At 34.6% G+C, this 25,229-nt stretch overlaps 1 protein-coding gene across 1 annotated transcript in view; it reads left to right on the top strand.

The window, feature by feature from the left end:
* HFM1 (helicase for meiosis 1) overlaps window positions 1–25,229 on the top strand; it is a 110,523-nt gene that overhangs the window by 52,757 nt on the left and 32,537 nt on the right. Inside the window, exons 21-29 of the mRNA XM_086394430.1 lie at window positions 609–715; window positions 809–856; window positions 7,347–7,444; window positions 7,532–7,660; window positions 13,532–13,617; window positions 13,854–13,937; window positions 14,062–14,219; window positions 15,574–15,677; window positions 16,132–16,278. Of these exons, the coding sequence (XP_086250556.1) occupies window positions 609–715; window positions 809–856; window positions 7,347–7,444; window positions 7,532–7,660; window positions 13,532–13,617; window positions 13,854–13,937; window positions 14,062–14,219; window positions 15,574–15,677; window positions 16,132–16,278 (961 nt within the window). The remainder of the gene's footprint in view (window positions 1–608; window positions 716–808; window positions 857–7,346; window positions 7,445–7,531; window positions 7,661–13,531; window positions 13,618–13,853; window positions 13,938–14,061; window positions 14,220–15,573; window positions 15,678–16,131; window positions 16,279–25,229) is intronic.

Genomic DNA, 25,229 nt, shown 5'->3' with positions numbered 1-25,229 from the left:
GTTGTGTTGAATATTATTCTTAACTGAGAAGAAATCAAGAGTTAACATTAACCCATCTGATTTTGAGTTCTGTAAGTGTAAAAGAGAATTAGAATTAGAAAAGGTGCTAGTTTCATTTTACAGGTGTGAGAACTCAAAGCAGAGTGCTTTGCTCAAAATCATCTGGGAGAATTAGGTAGGTTCTTGAATACAAATTTCTTTATACCAACATCATTCTTTTTCATTAAAAAATTATCCTCAGTAAGTATAACCATTTGCAAACTATAGAAGCCTGAACAATAATATAACAGTAGTAATAGTGGTAGTAATGAAATCTTCATTTATTAAGTGCTTATCATATGGTACATGCTAGGCTGAATATTTTAAATTTCATCTTGTTAATCTTTACAATCTTATTGGTATAGAGCCAGTGTGTAGCAGAGTGTCTGGCATATATAACAGGTGTTTGTAAATATTTGTCAGTGAATGAATGAATCCTTAAAGAGGCAAAATGTGCTAAATGTGATGTCCCAAAGCAGCATTAAAAATAAATAAGTACAGAAAAATAAATGAGAGAAAAGAAGTAAAGAATGGACATAACCAAATGAACAAATGCTGAAATTTTATAGGTCACAATGATAGCCAGCTGCAAGGAATTTCTAGATGTACAATTAAGAATAAATGAAAAGAAAGCATTGAATACTTTGAACAAAGATCCAAATCGGACAACTATCAGGTACAGAAATTAAATGTTTTAAATAATTTTTAAAAAGGTTTCATTCAGCTACAATAAGTAATAATAATAAAAGTTTGCCTTGTTTATTTCCAGATTTCCAATGGAAGGAAGGATTAAAACAAGAGAAATGAAAGTAAATTGGTAAAGAAAATTAATTGTTAAATGTCTTAAAATATTGATTACTTGTCCATGATTCATATTTATGAAGGTATTTTATAAGTTTAAAACATTTTGAATTTGTTTCCTTAATACAAAGAAAGAACATTTACATAAGAATGAGGAGTCAGCATGCAGATGTAAAATTAATTTCTCCAAACTCCCAAGTCTTTAATTTAAAAAGATAACTTGTGAATTTTTAAATCAACAAACACTGAGAGTGTGATCTGTTGAGGCATGGTAGACAATAGAAAGAAGATGTGCTTCTCATCTACAAGAACTTTCAAGTTGGCTTGAATGAGAACCATGTGTATAAAAATAATTGACGGTATGAAAACACATATAGTAAGTGTCTGTAGAACATTAATGATGTTCTGCTGCTGCTGCTGCTAAGTTGCTTCAGTCGTGTCCAACTCTGTGCGACCCCAGAGACGGCAGCCCACCAGGCTCCCCCGTCCCTGGGATTCTCCAGGCAAGAACACTGGAGTGGGTTGCCATTTCCTTCTCCAATGTATGAAAGTGAAAAGTGAAAGTGAAGTCGCTCAGTCGTGTCCGACTCTTAGTGACCCCATGGACTGCAGCCCACCAGGCTCCCCCGTCCATGGGATTTTCCAGGCAAGAGTACTGGAGTGGGGTGCCATTGCCTTGGAAAGACATATTAAAAGAAATAACCTGAGTGAAGGAATGCATATGTGATAATGGGGTGACTGTTATGCCAGCAATGGGAAGTCTGTATAGAGGAGAGTAATTGGAAGAGTAAACTAAAATTACATTGTAGCTTGTAATGACTTTACTGGGTTTGCAGTCACACAGGCAATGATACTTTTTCTAGATGCCAAGTGCTTGGTTTTCTAAGTAGTTATATCTTAGTGTTAATCAACTTGATTTAGACCACGTGAGTTCAAGTAAAAATGATTTTTTTTCATGGGGCTCAATAAAACCAGTTGGCCAAAGAATTTCCTTTTGTCTCCTTAGCTAAAGGAAGTCACTCTTTCTCTAGGATACTTCCTAAAGTCTTATTGAACTTTATCTCCCAAATACCTTGACATCTCAGAAACAAACTTCTCACTGTTGTATACTTATTCCTCAGGCAGATCTATAGCTTGGAGGGCAGAAGTTAGTGTTCTGTTTCTTAGCCATATTTCTCTAGAAATTTAAATATCCCTAGAGATCATACAGAACTTAGAGATCATGTACCCAAATCCTCTCATTTTACAAATGAAGTAAGTGATGCCTAGGTAAGTTCTGACTTGCTTGAGGTTATGGTGCTATACTGAGGACAGCTGTAGAATTAGAATCTAGGTCTCTTGAGTGTCACAATGGGTTTCTCAATATACCCTGTTGCATTAACTACTGAGTCAAATTAAATCAAGGTATTTTTGCACAAGCATCTTGTTGGGAACACTATATTTGCAATTTTAATGCTTTCACTTACACCTTGCCTTAGATTGGATCATGCATTCTTTTGATTAGGACTGTCAGATTCTTAAAATTCATGACTTTCTAATTATTTCTATATGTATCATAGGGCTTCCCAGGTGGCGCACGTGGTAAAGAACCCACCTGCCAGTGCAGGAGATGTAAGAGATCGGGTTCAATTCCTGAGGGTCAAGAAGATCTCCTGAAGGAGGGCATGACAGCCCACTCCAGTATTCTTGGCTGGAGAGTCCCATGGACAAAGGAGCCTGGAGGGCTACAGTCCATAGGGTTGCAAAGAGTCGACACAACTGAAGCAACTTGGCACACATGCTCACATATGTATCATAAATTAGCTTCCTTTTGTAATTTTCCACCTTATGTCACTACTTGACTAGGAAGAGTGACTGTCTGGGAGGCATTTTCTTAATCTAAAATGTACAGTCTTTTGGTGGGTAATGAAGGCTAATATTTACCACTTTCATGTCTCTCTCATATTCTTATTACTTTGCTGAATATCAGATCAGTTCTTTTACAGCCAGGTGTTAATCCTCTTAATTTTAAAATTTTATTTTATTTTATTTTATTTTTTTTCCAGAGATAGTGGAAGCTTCTATTAATAGTCTGCAGTGACTCAAAGAACTGATAGCATTTTTTTTTTTTTATTTATTTCTCATGTGTTCCCCATCCTGAACCCTCCTCCCTCCTCCCTCCCCATACCATCCCTCTGGGTCGTCCCAGTGCACCAGCCCCAAGCATCCAGCATCGTGCATTGAACCTGGACTGGCATCTCGTTTCATACATGACATTTCACATGTTTCAATGCCATTCTCCCAAATCTTCCCACCCTCTCCCTCTCCCACAGAGTCCATAAGCCTGTTCTATACATCAGTGTCTCTTTTGCTGTCTTGTATGCAGGGTTATCGTTACCATCTTTCTAAATTCCATATATATGCGTTAGTATACTGTATTGGTGTATAAAATTTTAAAATTTTATCCTTCAACTTTCTGCCCTTTATCACTGTTTTTTAATTTTTCATAATTCTGAGGTCTATCTTCTTCAGGATTAGCTCTGTTTTCTTTGATTGGTATTTGTCAATGAACTTATAGGATGTGTTTCCAAATCAGTGATTTCTTTTCATATTTGTTTCTTCTTATATAATTCTTATATAAATCACCTTTATAATAAATAATGCATAGATTCATTTTTAAAGATTCAAAATTAAAATTTATAAAGCAAAAAATCAGGTCTCCTTTGACCCCCAGAAGTAACTATTATCAGTAGTTTTCTGTGGGTCATTCCAATTTCCTTTCTATTTATTTAGTACATATATATTTAATATGTGCTAATAGACATGTTATGTCTGTATATAAAAAGATCTTACTGTAATTATTGCTCTTGTGATATGAAGATTCTATATCAGTACCTACACATGTTAATCTCATTTATTTTAATACCAATGTATATTTTAACAGCAATGTATTCTATAGTATGAACATACTGTAATTTTTAACCATTCCTTTATTGATGAAGAGTTAGATGGCTTATAAATTTTTTCTATTACAAATAAGGCTGAAATGAACTTCTTTATATTTATGCCATATTTTTCAAGAATTTCCAGGTGAAAGGATATACATGAGAAGATTTAATATTTAATGCAAATTGCATTCAAAAAGCTTCTATTTACAGTTGTCATCCACAGTGTAAAAAGAATGATTCCATACATCCTCCCAATACTTGTTTTGTATCTTTGAAGTTTTGTTAATCTAATGAGTGAAAAATTATATTAAAAAATTTTCAGATCTGTATTCCTGTCTTTCTGCCTTGCTTTCCCACACTTTCACACTGAGTACATGGCTAGAGCCAAGTGCAAAGGAGACAGAGAAATGTCTTGTTGTTACTGTGCCTTTATTAAAATTAGGATTCTGCTATTAAGATGGAAATAGAAAATGAGTGTTACGTAGATAAAGCAGTCTGCCACATATCCTAAGATCATAGGACTTTTCCTATCATCTCTTCTAATACTTTAAAATCATTTGATTTTTATCTGAAGGCTTCTCATAGGTTTGGAGTTAATTTTTATGTGTGATATGAATTAAGAATTTAATTATATTTCATCCCTGAAAGACAGTCAGGAGTGTTTAATAAATGTGTTGTCTTTCTCTCTTTGCTGATTGATTTGGAATGCCATCTTCACATAAACTAAATTCCTAAGGGTGTGATTCTGGACACTTGCTGTTAGTCTGTTTATTTTGTTGCTATGACAATACCACATTGCTTTACTTACTACCATTTTATTGCATGTTTTGTTATCTGGTAAGGCAAGTCCATTCTTACTGTTCTTTAAAAAACATTTTGAATATTCCTGCATTTTTCCTCCCTATGAATTTTAGAATCAGTTTGTCAAGATCTAGGAAAAGGCCTTTTGAAATTGGTTTTATAGATTAGTTTGTGGAAGAATTCTTCTTTCTCGGTACTGAAATCTAAAAGTATGATATCTCTAGCCATCTACTCAGATCTTTCTGTGATATTTTATAACTCATCATTTAGGTTTTATATTTCTTCTTTAATTTTTTTTAATTGGAGGCTCATTACTTTACAATATTGTAGTGATTTTTGCCATACATTGATATGAATCGGACATGGGTGTACATGTGTTCCCCATCCTGAGCCTCCCTCCCACCTCCCTCCCATCTCATCCCTCAGGGTCATCCCAGTGCACCAGCCCTGAGCACCCTGTCTCATGCATCAAACCTGGACTGGCAATCTCTTTCACATATGATAATATACATGTTTCAGTGCCATTCTCTCAAATTATCTCACCCCTGCCTTCTCCCACAGAGTCCAAAAGTCTGTTCCTTACATCTGTGTCTCTTTTGCCATCTTGCATATAGAGTCATCGTTACCATCTTTCTAAATTCCATATATATGCATTAATATACTCTCTTTGTGCTTTTCTTTCTTACTTCACTCTGTATAATAGGCTCCAGTTTCATCCATCTCATTAGAACTGATTCAAATGTGTTCTTTTTAATCACTGAGTAACATTCCATTGTGTATATGTACCACAACTTTCTTATCCATTCATCTGCCAATGGACATCTAGGTTGCTTCCATGTCCATAGCTTTGACTATATGGATCTTTGTCGGCAAAGTGATATCTTTGCTTTTTAACACACTGTCTAGGTTTGTCATAGCTTTCCTGCCAGTGCTTTACAATTTTCAGAAGTTTCACACACATGATTTCGTATAATGCCATAATAATTCTATATTCCTCCTACCCTTATATTGCCCTGCCCCCATCTCTCTCCCCACTGGTAATCACCAGTTTGTTCTTTGGATCCATGAATCTGTTTCTTTTTTTTTTTTTTTGCTTTATTCACTAATTTGTTGTATTTTTTAGATACCACATAAAAGTGATATTATATAATAATTGTCTTTCTCTGTCTGAATTATTTGACTTAGCATGCTGTGCTGTTCTTAGTCGCTCAGTCATGTCCAGCTCTTTGCAACTCCATGGACTGTATCCATCCGTCTATTGATGACTCTTAGGTTGCTTCTGTTTGGGGATTGTAAATAATGCTGCTGTGAACACTGGGGTGTATAACCATTTCTAAATAGATGTAACAAAATAATTTTCAGAAGCATATATTGTAGCCAAAAAATAATTAACCTGTTATGTTGTTGTTTAGTCCTGTCGGACTCTTTTGCAACTCCATGGACTGTAGCCTGCTAGGCTTCTCTGTCCATGAGATTTCTGAGGCAGGAATACTGGAGTGGGTTACCATTTCCTTCTCCAGAAGATCTTCCTGACCCAGTGATCAAATCCATGTCTCCTGCATTGGCAGACAAGTCCTTTTTTACTACTGAACCACCAGGGAAGCCCCAATTAGTCTATAGTTTCAGCTATATACATCCATTCTGAGATGTGAGTTAGTTGCTTCTTTCTATTTTCATATATTGTTTACTAAAAGCAAGCCATGAAATATAACTATTCTACCCTTTGTCTTTGTATACCAGTTTTTGATCTTATAAGAGATCCCCCCCCAGAACATACGAGTCTAATGATTTTAGTTAGAATCTTAGGGGGATTTGCATATCAAGGCCTGGTTAGATAAGTAAACAGATAAAAGAGGTAGCAAAGACCTGAGATACAGTAGTTACAATAGATAATAACTCCTTTTCTCCCCTCTTACCACCACTCAAATTTTTATAGCCAAGCAACTGCTTGTTTCTAATAATCAACTAATAAGCTGCTGCTGCATCGCTTCAGTTGTGTCCGACTCTGTGCAACCCCATAGACTGCAGCCCACCAGGCTCCCCCATCCCTGGGATTCTCCAGGCAAGAACACTGGAGTGGGTCGCCATTTCCTTCTCCAATGCAGGAAAGTGAAAAGTGAAAGTGAAGTCGCTCAGTCGTGTCTGACTCTTAGCGACCCCATGGACTGCAGCCTAGCAGGCTCCTCTGTCCATGGGATTTTCCAGGCAAGAGTACTGGAGTGGGGTGCCATTGCCTTCTCCAACTAATAAGCTACCAACCTTCAAATGTTGAACAGAATCTTCAGCACCTAACAGGATGCTTTATAAATCAGCAGGCACTTAATAAATATTTGTTGATTATATAAATTGTGTTGTTTTCTATAATACTTATATATAGTAAAGTTCAAAGACAGAGCTGCATTGGAGAAGAATATGAAAACAATTTTAGATGTATTGAGGTGGAAAGAAAAAACAGTCTAAGTGCAAGTGCCCTGTGATCACTTGAAATTTATCAGTCTAGAGATTATAATGAAAGTCTTGAGAAGAAATGAGATTTTTTTTTGAGAAAAAGAGAGGTTGAGTGAATAAAGAAGAGTAGAGAAATAAGAACTGACTGAGAGGTTGGGAAGAGGAAGTCAACAATGACTTGCAACAATAATGATAAAAGATACAGAGCTGTATAATGTCACAGAAATCAAGGCAGAGAGGAATTTTAAGAAGACAGACTTCAGCCACTGTGTCAAATATTGTGAGATAGTAACTTTTAAAAAGAAATAATGAAATTTCTTCTTTCCCCAGTCTTATTCAGGCTCAGCTAGGATGCATTCCCGTACAAGACTTTGCTTTGACGCAAGATACCGCAAAGATTTTCAGAAATGGCTCACGAATTACAAGATGTATGTTATAGGCTTATTAGATTTTCAGTATTTCCCCAGTAAAATAGTATACTAGATTTAATACTGGAAACTTTTTTTTTTTTTTAGGGTTATCAGATTTTGTGGCTACTCAAGAAAAGTTTGCGGTATTATTGAACAGTTTGATTTTAGCTAAATGTTTTAGATGTAAACTTTGGGAAAACTCTCCACATGTATCCAAACAGCTGGAAAAAATTGGTAGGTAATGGTACAGGTAGGCAGTGTATCAATGTCTGCAATTTATTTTTGTTTTTCACTGTTAGGAAAATTGTTCTATGATGGTAGACCTTTAAGGAAAAGTGTGCCTATGGGCCTAAGTAAGTTACTGTACTTTCCTTCTCTTGAAAATCTGATTTTCATTTTCTTCTGCTTAAAGAATTCATTTGAAATCAATTTGGAAATCTAACAAAAATGAATACTCTTATTTTAAAATTTGTTCTGAAACCAAGAGTGAAATTTTGTTTTAGTAATTAGGTAACTATATTGTGTTCTTTCTTCTACTTTTATGACTATTTGGTTTTGATCTCAATGACAAGGTACAGAGCTAGCAGTCCTGGTCATTCCTAATTCATTACAAAAAATTATGCCACTTATTTGTACCTTTTCCTCTTTTTTCAGTAACATTTCAATGTTAGTACTGATTTTCATAGAGATACTATAAAATTCTGTAGACAAATTTATTTCCTGTTGGGATCTAGCTCAGAACACGAACTGAAAAACTCTAGAGGGTGCTATTTACAAAGACTGGGATATGCCTCAAACACTTTGGAATTTTCCAGTTTGGTGTCTGGCTTTGTGACCCTACTCCTTCTTAGATAGCTAGGACTCCAAAAAGACAGTTGTTTTTTCATGACTGATAGTCTTATTGACTGTATAACTTTATATGCATCTTGGGGACATTAAAATTTTAGATAATGGGTTGCTAAGGGTTCTCTGATTATTCCTTAGAACAAAGATCTCTAACTATTTTGTGAGGAAGTACTACTTTGTATTTCCTTGAAGTTTGAGATCAGTGAGGGAAATCAGTCAGGAGCTGACCAGTCCTGGGAGCTGGGGTGAAGGTGGAGATTGGATCATGAAAGTAAGATCAAAGTAGAAAGTTTCTTGATTAATGGCTCACCTTCCTGTCAGTATATAAGTGGTGGCAAAGCAAATGCCACACCCACTCCACAAATACAAGATTTCTGAATTAGGGAGGAGGTTACATACAACATTTAGGAAATCACAACTTTCAGAAAAATTTGAACTTAGGTAAATGGTTAATAATATTATAGCACTAAAACACTTATCTTAGAAAAGTAGAAAGGTCTCAAAACAGTGATTTCAGTTTCCATGTTATGAGAAAAAGAGCAAATTAAGCCCAAAGTGGGCAGAAAATAAGAAATAATTTTGAAAGAACATAAATAAATTAAAAACAAAAATATAAATGAAACAGAAACATGATTATTTTAAAATCATTAATACTGTAGTCAGACTGATCAAGAAATAAAGAGAAAAGATACAAATTTCCAATAGCAAAAATGTGAGATACAACTATAGATCTTATAGATAACAAAATGATAGAAAGAAAATGTTATAAAACACCTTATATCATTAAATTCCTCAACTTTGATGAAATGGGAAAATTCTTTGAAAACACAAATTGACAGAGTCCACTCAAGAAGAAACAGCATGAGTAGGATATATTTATTAAATAAATTTCTGGTTTAAAACTTACAAAGAAAACCCCATGCATAGAAGGCTACACTGGTGAATTCTACTGAACATTTAAATAAGAAGCGGTATTAATTCTAAACACTTTTTCAGAAAATTTAAAGGGTTGGGAGTGATAGTTCCCAACTCATTCTATGAGGCCAGCATTGCCTTGTTATCAAAACCTAATGAAGACATTCAAGAAAAGGACAGACCAGTAGCTCTTAGTAATATAAATGCATTAATTCTTTATAAAATTTTAACAACTTGGACCAGTGATAAATAAAAGGGGGAACATATCATGGCCAAATGTGGTTTATTCCAGCAATACAAGATGAGTTTACCACTTGATGTCAATCAGTGTAATTTATCATATTAACAAACTAAAAAATACCAGATGGTCATCTCAGTAGTGTTAAAAAATTTGACAAGATGCAAAATCCATTTCTAATAAAACTCTCAACAAATTTAAAAAGGAAGGAAATTTCTCAAACTGATGAAGAACATCTATGAAAAACCTATAGCTAACATTATATTTAATAGTGAAAGACTGAATGCTTTACCTCTAAGATCAGGAATGAAATAAGGATGCCCACTGTTACTAATTCCAGTAAACATTATACTAGAGGTTCTAACCAGTACAATCAGCCAAGAAAAAGAAATAAAAAGGGTACAGTTTAGAAAAGAAAGAAGTATACATGTTTTTATTAATACATGATCAGATGGTCATCTGTGTAGAAAATTCCATGGAAGGTAGGAGAGGTTCAGCATGGTTGAAGGATACAAGGTCAATGTGTAAAAATTAATTTTATTTCTACATACTAGTAAGAAAAAATCAGAAGCTAAAATTAGAAAAACTATGCTTTATTAGTTTTCTACTGCCATTATAACAAATTACCACAAACTTTGTGGCTTAAAGCACCAGAAATTTATTATCTTTAAAGTTCTATAGATTTCTGATGTGGGTCTCACTAGGATAAAATCAAGGTTTGGCAAGGCTGTTTTCCTTAGGGGTGAATCCATTTTCCTGCCTTCAACTTCTAGAGAATACTTGATTCCTTGATCATAGCCCTTTTCCTCTATCTTCAGAGGCAACAAGTGATCTTAGATTTGGCAGAGATATCTTAGATACAGTGCAAAAGCACAAACTATAAAAGAAAAAAAGTGGACTTAATCAAAACTTAAAACTTTGCTTTTCATAAAATACTGTTAAAGAAGGAGGAGGAAGAAGAGAAAATAAGCCACCAGACTGTAAGAAAATATCTGCAGAACATATATGTTATGGAGGACTTGTACTTAGAATATATAATAAGACAAACCACTGAATAAAACAGTGGGCAAAAGATTGAAACAAACATAATCAAAGAAGATGTGTGTATGGCAAATAAGTACCTGAGAAGATGTTCAACATCATTAGTCATAAGAGAAATGCAAATTAAAATGACAATGTGATACCAGTACACATCCACACAATTCAAATTAAATTTGTTAATTTAATTATATTTATCAAAATTTTATTAAATTTATTAATTTAATTTAGCACACTTAAAATTATACAGTACACACAGTACACAATTAAAAATTGACAGAGTGCTGGAGAAAATATGGTTCAACTGGAACTCTCACTGTGGAAATGTAAAATGTTAAAACCACTTTGAAAAACCATTTGATTATTTCTTTAAAAGTTCAGCATAAACCTACCATGCCACGTGGTCCTGTCATGGTTAGGTACCCAAGAGAAATAAAACCAGGTAGACACACAATTCTAGTAACAAAGACATTTGAAAACAGCCTAAATATCCATGAACAGGCAAATGGAAATTAGTGTTATATCCCATGGTATGAATATATATACTCAGCAATAAAAAGGCATGAAGTGTTGACACAAATAACAACATGGATGAATCTTACAATATAATCATACAGAGTAGAAGAAGCCAGACTAATTACATTTAAATGAAAGACTAGAAAATAGAATAGTAATAGAAAGCAGATCAGTGGTTGCTTAGGGACAGTGTGGGAAGGGCAGGACAAATTACAAAGGGGCACAAGAAAACTTTTAGAGGCAATAGTGTTGTTTATTAGCTTGGTTATAGTGATAGTTTTTCATACACAAACACATGAAATCACATGTCAAGTTTATTGTAAATCAGTTATATTCAGTCAATAAAATTGTAAAAGTGAAAAAATATTCACTCACCAAATGAGCAAAAACTAAAGTCTTGTGGGGAGATAAAATAAGGTTATGAACATGCTCATGCAGTGTTGGTTGGAGCTTAAGTCTAACGGTGTCAATTAAATTGCACAATCTTTTTAAAACAGCTGTTTCACTAACAGTTAAATTTATAGAAATATTTCCACAAAGGTACAAATATAAATTTGTACAAAGGTACAAATTATTTACCATTGCATAATCTTAAATGATCATGGGATCTGGTACCATCACTTCATGGGAAATAGATGGGGCAACAGTGGAAACAGTGGCAGACTTTATTTTTTTGGGCTCCAAAATCAATGCAGATGGTGACTGCAGCCATGAAATTAAAAGACACTTACTCCTTGGAAGGAAAGTTATGACCAACCTAGATAGCATATTCAAAAGCAGAGACATTACTTTGCCAACAAAGATCCGTCTAGTCAAGGCTATGGTTTTTCCTGTGGTCATGTATGGATATGAGAATTGGACTGTGAAGAAGGCTGAGCGCCGAAGAATTGATGCTTTTGAACTGTGGTGTTGGAGAAGACTCTTGAGAGTCCCTTGGACTGCAAGGAGTCCAACCAGTCCATTCTGAAGGAGATCAGCCCTGGGATTTCTTTGGAAGGAATGATGCTAAAGCTGAAACTCCAGTACTTTGGCCACCTCATGCGAAGAGTTGACTCATTGGAAAGGACTCTGATGCTGGGAGGGATTGGGGGCAGGAGGAGAAGGGGACGACAGAGGATGAGATGGCTGGATGGCATCACTGACTCGATGGACGTGAGTCTGAGTGAACTCCGGGAGTTGGTGATGGACAGGGAGGCCTGGTGTGCTGCCATTCATGGGGTCGAAAAGAGTCGGACACAACTGAGCGACTGAACTGAACTGAATCTTAAATGCTCACCAGTAGCAAAATGATTAAAGTATGAATTATCCATAAAAATGATTATTAATAAAATTTCACTATATTTGAAGAAGTCAGTCTTTCTGACTTTCTAGAATATTGTCAGTCTGGGCATCAGTTGCATTCTATCCCTTCCAAATTGTTGAACACAAACATGTTTTTCACACTTCCTCAGTACAGCTGAACAGAAAGAAACAAATATTGCCCAGCAAAATTCATGCAATAGAAAAGTGAGAGAATCCAAACAAAAAAGTAAATTGAGCATCAGGAAAAAATAATGAGTACAAGTTGATTTTCAACAGTGTTTATCAGCTAAAAATTAAAACTCAGGAAAGGTTTTAAGGGAAAATTGAGATTAAAATTAAGGAATTAAGAATACTAGGAGTTGTGTCTTAGGAATGAGTAAGAGAAATTCTCAAAAATAGTCAGCTTTGAGTAAAGAAAGGAGTATCATACCCTGCCCAGTAATATATATTCCTTAAACAAGCTTGTACTACTTTGGAAATTTATACTTCTGACAATATTTTCTATTTGAGGATTTGGCTAAATTCATTCATGTGAGTATAAGAATTAAAAATTACAGTTTCTTAAATGCATGAAGAAAGAGAAAATGTACAAAGGCAGAAGAGCTCTTTGTGTTTAAGAGCTCTTTGTGTTTAAGGAGCAAAATTAAAGTTGATGTGGCTGCAGTATAGTCAGCAAGAGGGGAATGGCAAGAAATTAAATTGGAGAGGTAGGCTGTGGTCAAGTCACTAGGTAAGAGAGTTTTAAATTGCCACTTTATTCTAAATGCAATGGAAAGACATTGGAAATTTTAGGCAGAAGAGTAAAATTATCTAAATTAGTACAGCAACAGAGAGAGAACTCAATTTCTAAGACAAATGCTCAGAGAGCCATGGCTTCATAAAGTAATATTCCATCCCTGAACCATGTTGCCTTTAAAAAAAAAAAAACACGAGTATAACCATAAATGTTTCTTGGTACTTGCTCTGTGGATGACATAAGGTAAAACTAAGGGGTTGAGACATCACGTGAATCAAAGAATTCCTCTTTATTTTATAAAGCATATGCGTGTTCTATTTGAGTTTGAAAAAATAAATATGAACAACCAAATAATGTCACAGACCAATCAATCCAATTGAGACTATCTTTTTAAAACTTTAAAAATCATTAGTCTGCTCTCAGATTTTATAGTAATGTAGATGTTAAATATTTAAGTGTAGATTTAGTTTAAAATGTATTGTTTAAAAACTACTGTTTGATTAATTTTCCACAGGTATAACATTATCAAATGCTATGGTAAATGCAGGTTTGACTTCCTTTAAAAAAATAGAAGAAACAGATGCAAGGGAACTTGAGCTGGTATTTAATATTTAATTATTCCTAATGTTACTTGAATTCTGTATACATTTCAAAGCCTGACATTTATATCTTTATTTCTACTAAAAAAATGATTTTCCCCATCATAGTCATTATATATTTTTAATTTAAAATTTTGGGTAATAAGTGTATTAAAACTATTAACTCTAAAAGATATTTTACTAAAAGAGTTTTTAGTGTTATAGTAAGAATATAATGATATAAGTATGTTGTTTTAGATTTTAAATAGACATCCCCCTTTTGGAACTCAGATAAAAGAAACAGTGATGTATCTACCAAAATATGAACTTGAAGTGGAACAGGTAAATATTTTCTATTTTTCATATGTTTTGATTTTCAGGAATAAAGCTACCCATAGCTGATTTGGAACTGAGTATAAGTAGTAAGGTTATTTTTAACACATTTTATGCCTATCCTTTTTTAAAGATTACAAGATATAGTGATACCATGGCAGAAATATTAGTGACTGTTATATTAAGAAACTTTGAACAGCTACAAACTAAAAGAACAGCATCAAATTCTCACTATGTCACCTTGATCATAGGTGATGCAGATAATCAACTGGTTTTTAAGCACAAAATTATGTAAGTATGAAATTTCTGTTTATTTTATTTTAAAGCATGTATTATAAAAGAAAAATTCTGCTGAAGAAAAGAGTAGTAAAATAATGGTGGGGTCAATTAAATTACATTTTCCTGATTCTATAATGGGACATAGGAAATTGTCTATTAAAGAAGGTATTAATATTAGGTCTGTTTTAGATTATTTAGTACTCAAATTAACAAAGTATAAAGTCATTGGTTTGAAACAAGTAATAGATGACCTTTAGGAGTAGCTCTAATTCAGTATTGCTGAACTTTCTTATTTTGTTGCTTTTCTCCTATAATTCATGACCTTATTACTCTTTGAGTGCAATCTTAAAAATATGTTTTCTATTTCTGTATTAAAATTTAACTGCTAGAGCCACTGTAGGATCCAGGCAACCAGATCCAATAGATGAAGGAGATACCTTGCCTTATATTTTGTTCTGTAGCATATCATTCTATAATTTTCACTTCAGCCTTTTTTCTGATACTCTTATATATTTTCTCCCAGGGGTGTCATAAGCAAATTCTGAGGATAATAGTTGTAGCTGCAACTAATACTTTTTGAGCACTTAGTAAGTTCCAGGTATTGAACTGTTTAATCATTATATAGGTAGTCTATAGCAAAAACTAGATTCGAAGCCCAGCATTCTGACTCCAGAGTCTATGCTCCTAAGCATATAATATACCTATGAGTTCAGGATGGTACTAACTGAAATGGGAATCTACTAACTGTTGCCAGTGTACTGGAAGATACTTTCCTAAAACACCCCATGCAAGGATCCTAAAGAGATATGCTTTTCACTGATAATTACTCTCCTGCAACTAGCCTTAATACACTTACAGAGAATATATAATTATATAAATCTTTATTCTCTGTGACAAGTAAATCTAATGACTTTGACTATAGAAGGCTAAAATAAGTTCAATCACAGAATTGACTGCTGGTGATATGATGTTATTAGGTACAAACTATTTCATATCATTTAAAAAATACTCAAAGTTCTCACAAATCCATGTAACTTATGTATAGCCATTTAAAAGTGGTAGTGATTTAAGGGCAAGATCATAGGTTATCAAGAACAACTATATGTACAGGTGGGCTTGAAGTGATTGTGTGCAACTTAGAACCAGCTGTTGGGTGAACATATAGTTAAGTAAATTATGGAAATGGTAGCTCCATTGAAATTCCATTTTCCCTATCCAAAGAACTTGGGGAAAGTAGTTTTCAGAAACTGACTTAAGTTTACTACCAGATGCGATATACCTTAGTATCAATTAGCCCTTGACAATTAATTTATTATTTCATTTAACATTCAAGATCACAATTTAAGTGACACATTGCTTTTTTCAGGGATTCTGTTTTGCTAAAAGCTGGAAATTGGGCTAAAAAGTTTGATGTGAGGAGAGCTCTTAAATCTGAAAATCTTAGCATAAATCTAATTAGTTCAGAATATGGTAAGTTCATTGAAATAATGAATACATGAATGTAAAAAATATGATAGCACTTAAAAATTTCCTTTATGTAAACAGAAAACATAAGTGATATTGTATAAAAATAATTTAAGTAAAATGAATAATTTTAAAGGAAGTTTCATGTATTTGGGTATGTAAAGATAATGTAGACTAGGATAATAAAATTAAATTTTCGTCTGTTCATTTATAGACATTTTCTTTTTTAAGGTAAATTTCAATTATTGTAGGAGCATTGATTTTTATTTTTATGACAGATGTGTACTTTTTCACTTGTTATACTTTTCTAAAGTTTCTTTAAAACATTTTTATTTCCTGAACTTGTTAGACTTTTTAGTTCAACAAAGTATAAAATATAAGAGGTATAAAAATAAATAAATGGTCTCATGCATGAATATATATGACTTAAGCATTTGTATGCTTTTTTTTCTTTTTCCAGTTGGACTTGATATACAGCGCAAATTTACAGTCTTTTACTCAGGACCCAAGAGATTTGGAAATCAAATAATTATACAAAAAAAATCAGAAACAGAGATTTCCCATTCTGAACATTCAGATAGGTCTACTGTAGCAGGCCCCAAAAAAGGTAAATAGCTGTGTTTATTCCTGTTTTGCATTAAAGCAAATATAAGGCTGGGGATGGTATCATCAGTATAGTATTGCTTCATTTAGATTGTGGATACTCTGGAATTAGATGTTTCAGTTCAGTTCAGTTCAGTTGCTCAGTCGTGTCCGACTCTTTGCGACCCCATGAATTGCAGCACGCCAGGCCTCCCTGTCCATCACCAACTCCCGGAGTTCACTCAGACTCACGTCTATCGAGTCAGTGATGCCATCCAGCCATCTCATCCTCTGTCGTCCCCTTCTCCTCCTGCCCCCAATCCCTCTCAGCATTAGATGTTTAGGCTTTCTAATAATTGCATTGATAATATATAGTAGGAATTCTTATAGTTAGTATTTGTCAAATTGGGGTGATTTTTTATTTCTCCATCAGTTTTGAATGAGATCCTTGCCGGGTACAGTAATCTTGGTTGTAGGTTTTTCCCTTTCAGTTCTTTAAATATATCCTGCCATTCCCTCTGGCCTGCAGAGTTTCTGTTGAAAGATCAGCTGTTAAATGTACGGGGTTTCCCTTGTATGTTACTTGTTGCTTTTCCCTTGCTGCTTTTACTATTCTATCTTTGTTAGATTGATTGGTATGTGTCTTGGCATGTTTGTCCTTGGTTTTATCCTATATGGGACTCTTTGCCCCTCTTGGACTTGACTGATTATTTTCTTTTCCACGTTGGGGAAATTTTTAACTATAATCTCTTCAAAATTTTCTCATACCCTTTCTTTTTCTCTTCTTCTTCTGGGACCCCTATAATTCGAATAGTGGTGCATTTGATATTGTCCCAGAAGTCTCTGAGACTATCCTCAGTTCTTTTCATTCTTTTTGCTTTATTCTGCTCTTCAGAAGTTATTTCCATCATTTTATCTTCCAGCTCACTGATTCATTCTTCTGCTTCAGGTATTCTGCTATTGATTCCATCTAGAGTATTTAATTTCAGTAATTGCAGTATTTGTCTCTGTATGTTTATTCTTTAATTCTTCTATGTCTTTGTTAATTGATTCTTGCATTTTCTCCATTCTGTTTTCAAGATTTTTGATCACCTTTACTGTCATTATTCTGAATTCTTTTTCAGGTAATTTTTGTATTTCCTCTTTATTTGGACTTCTGTGTTTCTAGTTTGTTCCTTCATTTGTGTAGTATTTCTCTGCCTTTTCAATATTTTTTTTAAATTTATTGTGTTTGAGGTCTCCTTTTCCCAGGCCTCAAGGTTGAATTTTTTCTTCCTTTTGGTTCTGCCCTCCTAAGGTTGATCCAGTGGTTTGTGTAAGCTTTGTATAGGGTGAGATTTGTGCTGAGTTTTTTGTTGTTGTTGTTTTTCCTCTGATGGGCAAGGCTGAGTAAGGTGGTAATCCTGTCTGCTGATGATTGGGTTTGTATTTTTGTTTTGTTTGTTGTTTAAATGAGATGTCCTTCACAGGGTGCTACTGGTGGTTGGGTGATGCCAGGTCTTGTATTCAGGTGGTGTCCTTTGTGTGAGTTCTAACTATTTGATACTCCCTAGGGTTAGTTCTCTGGTAGTCTAGGTCTTGGAGACAGTGCTCCCACTCCAAAGGCTCAGGGCTTGATCTTGAGCTGTAGAGATAACCTTCACCATTCATGGCCACATAGAGGCTGGCCTTCACCCACTGGATGGCCACCACATGCAGGCCCACAGGGATTAGATTGAAGAGGGTGTAGTCGCTGTTTTCATCCTTGGTCCCATCGACAGTACCATCTGGGTACATCCTCAGGAAATATCCCTGCTGGCTGAATACCATCGTCACAATTCCTTTCAGCTGAGGTTCACTTAGCCTGCTGCTGGACCTCAGGCTCCTTCCAAAGAGACACTGCAGCATTTGTACTCCTTTCTTCGAAGAAAGCTCAAAAATCTTCTGCGGTGATTTTTGGCGAAAAAAATTGACTAGTTTTTATATATGTTTCCCCTTTTCATACCCACTCCATTCTTATGGCCATGGTAGGGAGAGAGTAAGTGATATACAAGAATTAACAGATTTGATAAGACAAAGCAGGTGACAACTTTTTTTTCTTTATTATGGGACATTCAAATAGAGATTCAAATAAACATTCAAATAGAGAGTAGAAAGAAGTGTATATGTACCCATCATCCACCTTAAACAGTTCTCAGCTCAGGGTTCATATTTCCCCTTGTATTTTTTTGAAGAAAATCAGATATTATATTATTTCCTCCGTAAATGTTTTAGTATATATTTGTAAGGATTTAAGAAAAAATAACTGTATTACATAAAAAACTGCTGCTGCTGCTAAGTAACTTCAGTCGTGTCCAACTCTGTGCAACCCCATAGATGGCAGCCCACCAGGCTCCGCCATCCCTGGGATTCTCCAAGAGCACTTCAGTTCAGTTCAGTTCAGTTCAGTCGCTCAGTCGTGTCCAACTCTTTGCACTAATGGTAACTAATTATTTTCCAATACTGAGTTAATGTTCAAATTGTTTATTACTCATAAATATCATAGACATATCATCTTGATACCATCTAGATATACCAGATTGGCTCCTGAATCCTTTTGCTATGTCCTTAGTAGTTTTGATCGCTTTCATGCTGTATGGGATGATATGATGTTCTAGGCTTACCTTTTATAATTCCAGCCTCAGACCTGTAATAAGCCTTTTCTCCAAAGATCCCTGGTTTCTTTTCATGATAAATAATTTGTGTGCTTGAGGAGCTCATTGCCATTGAGAGATTATCTCTTACCTTTTTCCATGCACAGAATTATGAAATATGTGATTTTTTGTTTTTAAAGACAAAATACATAATTTATTTATAGTTAAATGTCCAAATAAAATTCAGAGCTATAGTATTTATCCTTAAAGTCAATGGTCTATACTCAGTGATCTGTATCTCCTTTCTGCCATGCTGAGAAATTTGATTCTCAATGATTACAAAAATGATAGAATGCTACTAATCTTCTTTATTCTATATTATACACACAATTAGTTGTTGTTTATCAAGTTAACAGCACCAAACTGCACTTTTTTTGGCTGCATCACACAGTTTGTGGAATCAGCCATTCACTATGTTTTCCTGACAAAGCGAAAAGCAAACCCTTGCTGGTGGAATATAATGTAGTCCAAAATCTGTAGATATAATGTCTGCCATACAATAAGAACTTACGAAACCTGCAAAGAGGCAGGACCATATGACTCATAATTAACTATATAAGAAAATGAAACAGGCCTGTAGGTGATTCAAATGGTAGAGTTGGCATTTAAAGATTATAAAACAACTGTGATTAATATTTTCAAGAAAATAGGGGGAGGAAATATACAAAATTAATGAAATGATGGAAATTTTCACCAGAAAATTGGAATTCCTAGAGATTTAAATGAACTTTCTAGAACTGAGAAATGTAGTATCTTAAGTGAAGAACTCATTAGGTAGGTTTAATATTAGTTTGGATATGTTCAAACACAGGATTTATGAACTGTTAGACATATCAATAGAAAATATTCAAATGGAAGCCCAGAGATAAGAGACCAGAAAGAACACAAAACAGTATAATACTCAAAATGCTAACATATGCATAAAGTCTGAGTAGAGAAAGAATGGGACAAATGCAGTATTCAAAGAGACAGGCTGAGAACATTCCAAAACAGTGAAAGACATCAATCTACAGATTCAGAATTTCAGCAAGCCCAAGAAGAGATAAATACACAGAAGACCACATAAGACTGAAAATGAAGAGATAAAACATGAATTAACAATATCAAGAATGAAAAAGGTGATATCATTACAGATCGTATAGGCATAAAAAATCTGCTAAGATATTATAAATAACTTTACCAATAAATTTGACATGATTTAGGTAAAAAGGAACAAATACCTTAAGAAGAAATCTTACCAAAACTGACAGAAGAAAGAAAATCTGAGTAGTCTTGACACTAGTAATAAAACTGAAGAAATTTAAAAAGATCTTTACATAAAGAAATCCTGAGGTTCAGATGACTGCATTTTCTTATATAGTTAATTATGAGTCATATGGTCCCGCCTCTTTGCAGGTTTCATAAGTTCTTATTGTATGGCAGACATTATATCTACAGATTCTGGATTATGTTATATTCCACCATACAAGAGATGTGGCTATGCCCCCTGGATCAGGAAGATCCCTTGGAATAAGAAATAGCAACTCACTACTATTCTTGCCTGGAAAATTCCATGGACAGAGGAGCCTAGTGGGGTACAGTCCATGGGGTCACAAAGAGTCAGACATGACTGAGCACACAGAACAGCACAGCAATGTAAAACTTACCCAAACTTTTTTATAAAAAATGAATATTTTCTAATGTTTTAATTTTCAAAAGCCAGCATGACTTTGACTTCAAAACTTGGCAAGGACATTAAAAGAAAAAGAAATTGTTCAAACTATTAGCAAGTGGAATCTAGCTACATATTTAAAAAGCATAATACAGTACAGTTAAGTATAGCTTATTCTACCTGTGCAAGAAAGCCTTAGCATTTAAAAATGGATCAATATAATTCTTTCATTAACAGGGAAAAAAAAAACATGTGATCCTTTTTATGGATGTCAAAAAAAGGTTGACAAAAATCCAATGTTTTTATTAAAAATATATAGTAAATGTTATACACAATATTGAAATATTTTTTAAACTTTCTTATTTAAATGGAGAATGATGAAATGGTCTTCTCTATTACTACTTCTTTTTAATATTGTGATAAAAGCCCTAGTCAGTACAACTATTTAGAAAAAGAAATATAAGGGATAAGGATTGGGAAGGAAGAAGTAAACTATCATTACTTGAAAGCAACATGATTATGTACCTAGAAAATATAAAAGACTCTGTGGACACACTATTAAAATTAGTATATAAATTTAGAAACATCACTGGATACAGAGTCAATGTTAAAAACTTCCCATCAAAAAAGAATAAAATGCTTAATAAATTTGACAAAATGTTAAATTTTGTTGACAGTGCAAGATGTGAGCACTGCAAACTATAACACAGCATTGGAAGAAATTAAAGAAGATGTAAATAGATGGAAAAATATACCATGTTTGTGGATTAGAAGTCTTAATATCACTAAGATGGCAATATTTCCTAAATTATTTCAAAAAATCAATGCAATCCCTATTCAAAATTCCAGCTTCTTTTGACAGAAATTTACAAGTTGATTCTAAAATTCAAACGGAAATGTAATGGACCCAAAATATCCAAATCAATCTTTAAAAAAAGAACATACATGGAGACTCACAATTCCTGATTTCAAAGCTTACTATAAAACTTAATCAAGGTAGTGTATTTGTGTTATGTTGTTAGTCACTCAGTTGTGTCTGACTCTTTACGACCCCATGGACTATAACCCTCTATGCTCCTCTGTTCTTGGGATTCTCTAGGCAACAATACTGGAGTGGGTTGCCATTTCCTTCTCAAGGGGATCTTCCCAACCCAGGGATCGAGCCTGGGTCTCCCATATTGCAGGCAGATTCTTTACCATTTGAGCCATCAGTGATTCCCAAGATAATGTAGTACTGGTATAATAATAGACCAATAGAATATAATTGAAAGTACAGAAATAAATGTACTAAATGTAAATGTAATAAATACATCTATGGTCAATTGATTCTGATCAAAGATGCCAAAACAATTCAGATGGGAAAGAACAGTGTTTCACCAAAAATGGCTAGGCATCTGGATAACCACTTGCATTAGTTTGAACCTCTACTTCATCCTACATATAAAAATTTACTCTGAATGGATCAGTGACCTAAAGATAAGAGTTAAAATGTAAAACCCTTAGAAGAACACATGAGTGTATATTTTCATGACCTTGGATTAGGCAGTAGTTTATTAGATATGACACCCAAAGCTCAGGCAACCAAAGGGGGAAAAAAAAAGCAGATGAATTGAACTTTATCAAGATTGAAAACTTTTGTGCTTCAAATGAAACCATCGAGAAAGTGAAGAAAAAGTATGTGGAAAACAATCCATAGAATGAGAAAATATTTGCAGGTCATATATCTGATAAAAGAGTAGTATCTAGTATATATAAAGAAATCTTACAGCTCAACAAATAAAAAGACAAACAACCCAATTAAAACTGGTCAAAGAATTTAAGTAGATATTTTTCAAAGAAGAACTACAAATGGCCAATATACAACATGAAAAGATGTCCAACATCATTAATCAATACAGAAATTCAAATCAAAACCAGGGTGTTACCACCTAGTAGGATGGCTTTAATAAAAAAGATGGACAATGACAAATGTTGGCAAGGATGCAGAGAAATTGAAACTCTCACACTTTTGGTAGTGGGGATGTGAAATTGTGCAGCTGCTTTGGAAAACATTTTGTCAGTTCCTCAAACAGTTAAACATAGAATTACCATGTGATCTAGGAATTCCTCCTTTAGGTATATGTCCAAATGGATTAAAAAATACTCATAAAAATGTATTTGTGAATGTTTATAGTAGCGTTATTCCTAACAGCCAAAAAATAGAAACAACCCAAATATCTATCAACTAGCAGATAAGGAAAATGTGGCATATTCATTTAGTGGAATGTTACTCGGCCATAAAGAAGAATAAACTACTAATATATGCTACAACATAGATGAACCTTGAAAACATTCTAATTAGAGAAGCCAGTCACAAAAGATCAGATACTGTATGATTCCATTTATATGAATCTCTATAATAGACATATACATAATGACAGAAAGTAGATTAGTGATTCCAAGAGAAAGGGGCAAGTAGGTTGTTTGTCTTGTTTATACTACATTCTCTTTGGACCTTTGTTCTGGCCACTATTTTTACGACAGCAAAATTATCAGTAGCTAGCGTAACCTTCTTTTATTCAGGCCAAAGTCCAAATTCCTAGAAGGAAAGAGATACGTCCATTTAAGAAAGACAATTTAGAATTAGGATTGCACTGAGAGTATATAAAATCAAGGCTATCGGTAGTGATCCTTTACCATGTACAGAAATTATCAAAGATAGCTGGACTGTGTAAGAGAAGACTAAAGCAAAGGTACAGAAAGAAGCAAAGGTGAGAACGCTAGAGCTGAAGTTCTACTGACTTTCCATTTCTTGGTTTCAGTCCCTCCTGATCCCTAGCTGCCACACTGCTTTTGGATTCTGTGAGATAACAACAACAACAAAAAAAAGATGTCCTTTTCATTATAAGACTGGAAGGCAAAAGTAGGAAGTCAAGAGATACCAGGAGTCACAGCAAAGTTTAGCCTTGGAGTATAAAATGAAGCAAGCTAACAGAGTTTTGCCAAGAGAATGCACTGGTCATAGCAAACTCCCTCTTCCAGCAACACAAGAGATGACTCTACACATGGACATCAACAGACGGTCGATACTGAAATCAGACTGATTGTATTCTTTGCAGTCAAAGATAGAAAAGCTCTATATAGTCAGCAAAAACAATACCTGGAGCTGACTATAGCTCAGCTCATGAGCTGCTTATTGCAAAAGTAAGACTTAAATTGAAGAAAGTAGGGAAAACCACTAGGCCATTCAGCTATGATCTAAACAAATCCCTTATGATTATATAATGGAAGTGACAAATAGATTTAAAGGAGTAAATCTTGTAGACAGAGTGCCTGAAGAACCAGATAAGAGCAGAGGTTCATAACATTGTACGGGAAGTGGTGACCAGAGCCATCCCCAAGAAAAAGAAATGCAAGAAGGCAAAGTGGTCTGAGGCACAAAGGCAAGAAGGTCTGAGGAGGCCTTACAAATAGCTGAGAAAAGAAGAGAAGTGAAAGGGAAAGATATATCCTACTGAAGCCAAAGTTCCAGAGAATAGCAAGGAGAGATAAGAAAGCCTTCTTAAGTGAACAATCCAAAATGATAGAGGAAAGCAATAGAATGGGGAAGACTAGAGATCTCTTCAAGAAAATGAAGATACCAAGGGGAAATCTCATGCCAACGTGAGCACAATAAAGGACAGAAATGGAAAGGACCTAACAGAAGCAGAAGAGATTAAGAATAGGTGGCAAGAATACAGAGAAGAACTATACCAAAAAAAGGCCTTCATGATCCAGATAACCATGATGATGTGGTCCCTCACCTAGAGCCAGACATCCTGGAGTGTAAAGTCAAGTGGGCCTTAGGAAGCATTACTACAAACAAAGATAGTGGAGATGATGGAAAGCCAGCTGAGCTGTTTCAAATCCTATGATGCTGTTAAAGTGCTACACTCAATATGCCAGCAAATTTGGAAAACTCAGTAGTGACTCTGGACTGGAAAAGGTCAGTTTTCATTCCAATCCCCAAATTAGGCAGTGCTAGAGAATGTTCAGACTACTATACGGTTGTGCTCATTTCACATGCTATCGAGGTAATGCTCAAAATCCTTGAAGCTAGGCTTCAGCAGTACCGGAACCGAGACCTTCCAGATATACAAGCTGGATTTAGAAAAAGCAAAGGAACCAGAGATCAGACTGCCAACATCTGCTGGATCATAAAAAAAATCAAAGGAATTCCAAAAATGACATCTGCTTCATTGACTACACTAAAGCCTTTGATTGTGTGGACCACAACAAACTGTGGAAAATTCTTAAAGATATGGGAATATCAGACCACCTAACCTGTCTCCTGAGAAACCTGTATGCAGGACAAGAAGCAAGTTAGAACTGGACATGGAACAACGGATGGTTCCAAATTGGGAAAGGAGTACATCAAGGCTGTGTATTGTCACCCTGATTATTTAACTTATATGAAGAGTACATCATGCAAAATGCCAGGCTGGAAGACTCAAGCTGGAATCAAAATTGCTGGGAGAAATATTGACAACTTCAGGTATGCAGATAGTACCACTCTAATGGCAGAAAAATGAGATGAACTAAAGAGCCTTTTGATGATGGTGAAAGAGAAGAGTGAAAAAACTGACTTAAAACTCAATATTCAAAAAACGAAGATCATGGCCTCCAGGCTAATCA

The sequence above is a fragment of the Bos grunniens genome, chromosome 3 (genome assembly GCF_055505025.1).
Source record: "Bos grunniens cultivar Pamir isolate PY7600 chromosome 3, Bosgru_T2T1.0, whole genome shotgun sequence".
NCBI lineage: Eukaryota > Metazoa > Chordata > Mammalia > Artiodactyla > Bovidae > Bos > Bos grunniens.
Note: the sequence above shows the minus strand (reverse complement) of the source record. Positions and strands in the feature narration are given on the sequence as shown.